General features: G+C 35.7%; 2 protein-coding genes across 3 annotated transcripts in view; both read left to right on the forward strand.

Moving 5' to 3' along the window:
• The window catches only part of LOC141427523 (uncharacterized), a 131746-nt gene that overhangs the window by 70290 nt on the left and 53525 nt on the right, over positions 1-7931 (forward strand). The window lies entirely within an intron of this gene.
• On the forward strand, positions 2183-7383 carry LOC141427536 (venom allergen 5-like). The gene is made up of 6 exons (XM_074087070.1): positions 2183-2257; positions 2395-2513; positions 3007-3088; positions 3718-3896; positions 4354-4451; positions 7184-7383. The coding sequence occupies exons 1-6, from the start codon at positions 2206-2208 to the stop codon at positions 7287-7289; spliced, it is 636 nt and encodes a 211-aa protein (XP_073943171.1). The 5' UTR covers positions 2183-2205; the 3' UTR covers positions 7290-7383.

Below are 7931 nucleotides of genomic sequence, written 5' to 3' on the forward strand. Positions count from 1 at the left end.
TATGTTTTAATTATTTGCTCATATTACAGGCCACACCCGGTATGAAATGGCAGATTCTTCAATCCTATTCGTAATTAGTTGCAAGAATGAACGAAATATACCGGGTGTGGCCTGTAATACGAGCAAAAAATTAAAACATAGATCCTCCTCGTCAAACTGAACAACATTAGTTCAGCGACTTTTAAAAATAACAGAGTCTTTAAATCTTCTTTTTTTCATACAAATTAAATACTGCTACCAATGTAGGTACGCCATCCTAGAACACAACTGACGTCGCACTACAAACATCAAGCAAAAATGCTTTACATTGCTTCTTTGAATAAACTTAAAAATGTAATAAAAATGAAAAAAACTAACTATTTTTAAAAATCGCTGTACTAATGTTGTTCACTTTGACGAGTATGATCTATATTTTAATTATTTTCTCATATTACAGGCCACACCCGGTATAAGATTTGAAAGAATACACAGAATAATGCTTATGTTATGAGCAAATTCGAAAAACCCGAACGCTATCACCAAATGTTATAGTTAAATGAATATAGAGCTTTTCCTCTTTCTTTCCTTATAGTAATAAGGAACGAACACTTTACACGAGGGCTGCTACTAAAGTGTTTACTTTTTAGCTGCTGTTGCTGTTTTTTTAACTGTAGGTAGTTTTTTCTAAAGATAAGTTTAATATTTTTACATTGGTGTGGGGTACATTATGAAAAATCTCAAAAATTCGCTCATTCTCAAAAACCACCCCTCAGATATTTTTATACAGTCATTAAAGAATACCATTAAAATGAGCATCTTTGTTTGTTAGTGAAATTATAATTCGCGGATATAAATACCCGAGTCTTAAAAAAAATCGCGTTTATTTATTTATTCAAGCCAAAAATTATATGTATAAGGTATAATAATAATATGCTGATGTTATGCAATAAGTTCTGAGGTTGGTTGAAGAAAAGCCGACCTTATTTTTGGATTAATAATTAGTGCCAAGATAGGTTGAAGAAAAAACGACCTAATTCTTGTACTGCTTCGTTTGGATTAATAAAACCCACGGCCACGCTACGCATCACTTTCTTCATGATAGAGGATAAGAATAATTAACACGAGGCTAGCTCAGGACTGTAGGCTGGATATATACGAACATCTGCATATGTGCTGTTCAAACTCTATTATCTTCATCGCATCGTGTGCTAGTACATTGTCTAAGCGAAACAAAAACTGAGTGCCGCTCTTTGAAAGTTTCTTTGCTCACCAAATTTTTGTATACGCCTAGGAAAGACGAATCTCAGTACACACCCCGCTAGCTAGTAACAGTTTTTCAATCTTCAAGTGGATTTTTTTCCATTGCGTCGTCCTCACTGTACGTATAGATTGCTGCTTTGTCAGGGGTTCATAGCAGCATATCCAAGACTCGTCAATACTTACAATGTTAGAAATTTCATGTGAATAGTGTCTATAAAATTTGCTACGCATAAACTTGCACTAATCTACTCACTGGGTTTTTGCTCTTCGGTCTGTATAATATACGCTATCCGACATTGGAGAGGCGAAAATGATCATGTAAATCTAAATGTTTCAATTAGCGGGTGATTCCATATAATGACAACCTTATGTTCGATTTCCTGTACCTAGTATTCGATTTCTTTACAGTAAAGAAAAATAGAGACCCCCTGAACCGATTTAGATCAAATTTTGCATGGACATATCTTGAGATCCTAGTATATACAATACAATAAAATTACTCTTTATTGTACACCAGAAATAGTAAGCGATACAGAAAACAGGTACACAGAGATAATTACAAGGTAAGCAATAGGCGGCCTTATATACTTTTATAACATAGTTTTGTCTCGTAAAATTGCATAGATCCTGCGGAATAATGGTAAACGAATTCGGCGCCGATTGAGTCGCCGGCAACACCTCGTTAGCTATATTTTTGGAAGAACTAATTTACGCTTAAAATAAAAGTAGAGCCACAATCCATAATCTGATGGAGTCATTCACAAGCTGAAAAATAAATTTTAAACCAATGAAAACTATTCGATGACAACCCTAATAATTAGTCAAAGAATCCCGCATTATAATTTCGTCACAACAACAACGTTTTATTGTTTGCGCGCTCTGACTGTTTGCTCTGGGTATATAACACAAAACAAACACCTTACGACTTACAATCAAAATCACAACTTGCGAGCGTACAGTCAAACAATGGCACGTTTAGTTTTCCTTTTGGTGATCGTCGGCTTTGCTCACAGCAAATGTTAGTGATAGCTCCGTATTTTTTTTTTATTATTATTGAACCCGGTCTTAAAATGCGAAAGTTTTTTGTAATTTTCGCTGAAATTAAATTGTGTCAGTGAAAATTAATTAATAATGGTGGTAATTGAATTATTTCAGTGATCGATCTATCATGTCGGCAAATTCACACCTTTGTCGATGGACACAACTCGAGGCGCCTGAAGGTGGCCAAAGGAGAAGTATATGGTCAACCCGCCGCTTCCAAAATGAAGTCTGTGGTAGGTCACATTTTTTAATTATTTAAATTTACTGCTATTTTTTTAAGTACTGCATAATATTGCAGTAAAAGCATTACCTATTGCAAACGCTGAAAGAATCTAAACAATTACAGTCTACTCATGTTTTTAAACATTGACTAATTTTTAGAAGAAAGAAGACGCCAACTTCCTAACTTGCAAAAATAATTTATAAAATTATGTTTGCAATTTGCGTGCAAATAATATTTAACTATTTAATCTTTTTTATTTATGTAATGTATCTCGAGCATAAGTGGGTAAAGTTGGAAAATGGGTAATTTCATTGGCGTACTGTGGGCGTACTAATCTTAAATGTTGGCAATAAACAATTAAAATAGTACCTACCATAATTAGTATCTTCTTACGAAGAGAATAAATTGCCGCTTTGGCTGCTCAATCTTGTAAATAATATCTAATACATTATTAGTTCCTGTAGTTTCAGTGTAGTACGTACTCAAAATTGTGCTTCTTACAGATTTGGGATGAAGAGTTGGCCGCTAAAGCAGCGCACTGGGCAGCCAAGAACCCAAACGGACACAATCCTGACAGAACAGTTGGTAAGTACCTACCTACTACCTTCCTACCGAAACATCCAATATCAAATTATACCTACTACCACAGTACCTTAAATGCAAATTTATGGAAAAAGGTCCCCAGCAGAGTAAAGTTTTTCTAACCAAATCATGTGGAAAACTTTTGTTAAGACAAGAAACTTAAATTGAAGTACCAACGAATTTTTAAGGCACATCTTTCGTTATTAATCGTTAGTTATTACATTTCACTTATCACATTATTAAAGTCGTATATTTTCACAAACAAAACTTGAGTTCTTAATACACTGGCCGAGATTCCGAAGTGATTGCTGGCAACTTTTGCGTCCTACGTAAACTTTACACCTCAGCATCAGCATAAATAGTGCCAATGGGAGTTAACAGGAGGTAATAAGCAGTATAAAATCAATATATTTTTAAGCCAAGCAGGCTTCTCATAGGAGCTTGGAGTAGTATAGATGATTTAGTTTATAAATAAGTATAGAAGTTTTAATAAATTTCTCCTTGAAAAAAAATTTTGGTACGTACGAACTAGTGGCTTGGAGTGAACGTTTCGTAAGACAACCCAGTGGGAATCTGGTTGTTACGGTGCCGCACCCTTGTCACTTACTAACCGTTAATTTTGTTTTCTTCAGAATCCGGAAGGTTTACTACAGGAGAGAACATATACTGGTACTCTACGACGGCCAGTTCCTACAAACTGAACGCAGACGACGCTCTCGAGGCTTGGTTCGATGAACATAAGGACTTCTACTTTGGTGCCATAAAGCCGGAGGATTTTGGAGGCAGCAAGCAAATTGGGCATTACACACAGGTATTTAAAAATTATAAAAGGGTCCCTTGAAAACGCTCTCTACATATTTCGAGAATGAGAAACGTCAAATTTTTCGGGACTACTTTTTGAATTACGCCCATAGCAATATTACGAGTATAGGTAGAGTCATTCACGATGACGCGTGCCGTGGTTCTTATTAGGTACAATGTCATTTATGTCTAATTTTGACAATATCACGCGTCTTCGCGGATGGCACTAGGTATAGGTACCTACTCCTTAAGAATGGTGGAAATGTGTTAAGTAGTTACTTGTTTAAAAACCAAGTGGAGTAACATGTTAGATGAGAATTGACACGTGGACTTGCACGATAATTTTGTAGAATGCTTATCTATATTTCCACGAACATGACTGCAAAAATGTCGCAGTCCTGACCCAGCCACTAACGGTTTATTTTACTTCTGCAATTTTTAATTTTATTACCAATTTAAAACTACAGATGATTTGGTCCGACTCTACACACGTCGGCTGCGGGATCGCGCAGAGCCACGACGGCGCATGGAACAAATTCACAGTTGTCTGCAACTATGGCCCTCCGTAAGAATAATTTAATAAATACATAAGTACCTAACTCATAAAGTTCTGAGGTTAATGTTAAAAACCTTTGCCATTCTGTGGGTTTGGCGTGACGTTTTTTTACGATAACTTACAAATCTGACAATGTGCAGCAATTTGCGTTAATTTATAAATACAACGCGCAACGGCCGCAACGCCAGGCCGAGACCTGCAGGGCTACTACGAAACTCGAAGTTCGTGTCGTGCGGTCCCTCTGATAATATTTAATACGAGAGCAAGAGGGAAGGTACGACACGAACTTCGAGTTTCGAGTTTCGTAGTAGCCCTGCAGCGCGACCGACAGCGCTGAAAAGCCTAGCCACCTACGAATAAATATTCTCTTAAAAATGTGGTCTGATAGAACTCTTCTTAATATATAAGTTAATGTGTCTACTCCAATAATAATAATTATTCGTGATAGACTTTTGTATTCTTTAACAACGAACAGTACACACAAAACAATACGAATAGAACAGTACGAGTAGACATATTAACTTATATATTAAGAAGAGTTCTATCAGACCACATTTTTAATTTTCATTCAATTTTTATGGAATAATCGAGAAAAACTATCAAAAATGCAACGTTGCCAGCTCAGCAGGTATAAATTAACGCTCTTATCTTTCATCATGCAGTCTGAACTATCATTCCCTAAGTCTGAGAAGGTAACACGATAATTTTGTAGTCATTCTGACCAGACTGATGGACTGAACTGACTCCAGAATTAGCGTGACCTAACCGGTCTAAATCACACTAACCTCCTTGCTCTAAACCAAAGAATACGTCGCTGCCCCCGGGAAAAGTGAATTTGATCGCTGTTGCCTAGCATGCTCCTGACATTTGTAACAAATAAGGCTAGGTAGTATTTTTATGGTTTATGGTTTAAGATATTTATTTCTCAAAGCATTTACAAAAAATCCCTTATAGAGAAAACAATATTAATTAATTTAACTTAAATCTAGGTATATAAGAGAGGGTAGCACACAAAAATGTTTCTTATCGAATTAGAAACTTATACAAAAGCTTTCGCCTTGCGACTCCATCTATGAAAAATTCCTTTATCGCTATCACGTGGGAAAATTGAAATTTTCCGGGATAAAAACTATCTTAAATGTTCTTGTACCTAGGGTCCTAAACATCTTCATACCAAATTGCATTTAAATCGGTTCAGCGGTTTGAGGTGAAGAGATAAGACAGACATATATACTGACTCATTTATAATATTAGTAAGGATTATTAAACGATTCTACCTATGCAAAAAATTACATGAATAATCCGGTAAATAGGTAAGTAATATAAATAAAATTTATTCACGGTTTTCAATTTTATAGAAGTCGATTAACCATGTCATTGTTTCCGTGAACCTTATCATAAATAAAACGCATTTTTTGCAAGAATAAGATGATATATGTAATAATATACTATAACAGAACTATTACTCAAAATCAAAACAATACTTCTTATTTTAAGCCTAAACAAAGCGTTGATACATTTCAAATGTTAACCGATTTGCGGTAACTTTTGTGCTTTATTTCCGTTTTAGGGTTTAACGATAAAGTATTCCAGTTCCACATATTTTTAGACTTTTCTTTAAAAAAATAACTGTCTGTAACGCTGGCTAGCATCAGTTCCACTTATTTTGAGCCATTGATGAAAATGTGTTTTTTACTTTTTGTCCAGGAAAATGATGTCTTTGCAGCTATCGTTTTATTCTCCGGGGCAATGGAAAATGAATCACGTACCAGGGTGGAACCTTTTCATAGTTAATTTCCCTTTAATTTCTTTGGCAAATGTATGGGATTTCAATATCACATTAGTAGCACTAAGGGTACACCCTGATACCTAAGTGATTCAGTTTCCTCGACTGTACACTAAAATTCCAAACCCTTCGTGTCAACTTTTTGCAACTTTATTACTTTATCCCGTAACGAAAGAGTTGTGTTCTTCAACTTTATTACTATGAGGAATCCACCCCTTTTCTATTGTTCCTAACTGTATAATATGGTTTTAACAACTAACGTTTTGGATACGATCAAAATAACAGAGTAATTAAGAAATTAAATTCGCCTCTAGATTTACATGATATACCTAATCTACATAGAGGATATTTGGGAGGTTAATTTTTTGTTTTGACCTTGTTCTATGATCATGCGCTTATAGTTTATAAAGTTTTTAGGTACTTACATATTTAGTTCAAGACGGTCGCTTACTTAATACAAGTTATCTTTCAAATATTCCGAAATAATTTAAAGACACATTGTATAAAGTAGAGACTTTTTCTTAATCAATTTTTCGTGATTTTTGCTGGGTCCTCTTAATTTAAATCATGTTTTTTGATTAGTTTTATTTAGTTTACACTACACTTACGCACAGTTTTAATCGGGAAATGTTACTTGGGCCGTTTTTTGGGCGTCCCACCATGATTTTAATCCCTCGAGATTCCCCTCGTAAGGACTCTTCTCTTAGTACTTCACTGGGACACTATGATCACACTGGTTGTGCTTGCTATATAGCGCTGGTCCCCGAAACCAACAAAATGTATACTCGTATTCTATAGAAAATGTCTCGCCATGTAACCACTTGCTTGCGCAACCCAACCCTAAATAATGTCGGTAACAAGTGATTACGCTGCTAATGTTGGTGGTGAATCCTTTACGGGCCCTCAAATCTGCAAAATCATTATGGAAATTAAATGTGTTCTTTGTTTTGTGCAGTGGCAACTACATCGGTCAGCACCCGTACCGCACCGACGGCTACGGAAGCGGGAAGCTGGTGTGCGGTGCCGGCGACTGCAGCCGGCCTTACGGAGATAAATGTTGAATTGTTGATGCGCGTTAATTACGTTTTAGCATAAATTTATTGTTTAGATTTGGTGAAGTCTTGTAAGTATGTACCTATTATACTAAAAATTAAAAAAAAATATTGTATTTCTTATTTGAACTTCCTAGCACACTATCGTTAATCGGGTAGGTACATGCGGGAGTCAAATTTTAGAATTCGCTGTATTACTAGGGCGTTTTGAATAGTTGATCAAGAAATTCTATAACACTTTGAGGTTCAATGACGTTCTATGGCTTAAATTAAAATTAAATAAAAAATAAAGACTGTTTTCACTTAACAGGTCCATGAACTGTCATTGGCCTTTTTATTTTTATATTGATATAGCAAACTGTCACAAAACCCGCCCAAGTGCGTGCGCACTGCGCAGTGTAGGGGTCCGTAATATTATCTACTTAGAAGAGATATCGGTAATGTAAAAGGTCACTTTTAGTGTATATTTAGGTTTCGGAAAATTAGTTAGGTTACGACGACGAGCCAAGCGAGGTAACTACAATTGCGACCATAATGCTCGTGCCTAGTGAGCGAGGCGAGCACACAGAAAAAGTAGTTATTTTACGGCCAGTGAATATGAAATTATGATATGTAGGAATTCCACTAAAGGTAATCTCCGCTAATCGTCAG

This window comes from Choristoneura fumiferana, chromosome 4, assembly GCF_025370935.1.
Source record: "Choristoneura fumiferana chromosome 4, NRCan_CFum_1, whole genome shotgun sequence".
Lineage (NCBI taxonomy): Eukaryota > Metazoa > Arthropoda > Insecta > Lepidoptera > Tortricidae > Choristoneura > Choristoneura fumiferana.

What these genes read in the sequence shown, in the direction of transcription:
- LOC141427536 (XM_074087070.1), top strand. Translation starts at nt 2,206, where the DNA reads ATGGCACGTTTAGTTTTCCTTTTGGTGATCGTCGGCTTTGCTCACAGC. An exon ending in CGGCTTTGCTCACAGCAAAT is followed by an intron (nt 2,258 to 2,394) that starts GTTAGTGATAGC and finishes GAATTATTTCAG; the next exon opens with TGATCGATCTATCATGTCGG. An exon ending in GTCTGCAACTATGGCCCTCC is followed by an intron (nt 4,452 to 7,183) that starts GTAAGAATAATT and finishes TGTTTTGTGCAG; the next exon opens with TGGCAACTACATCGGTCAGC.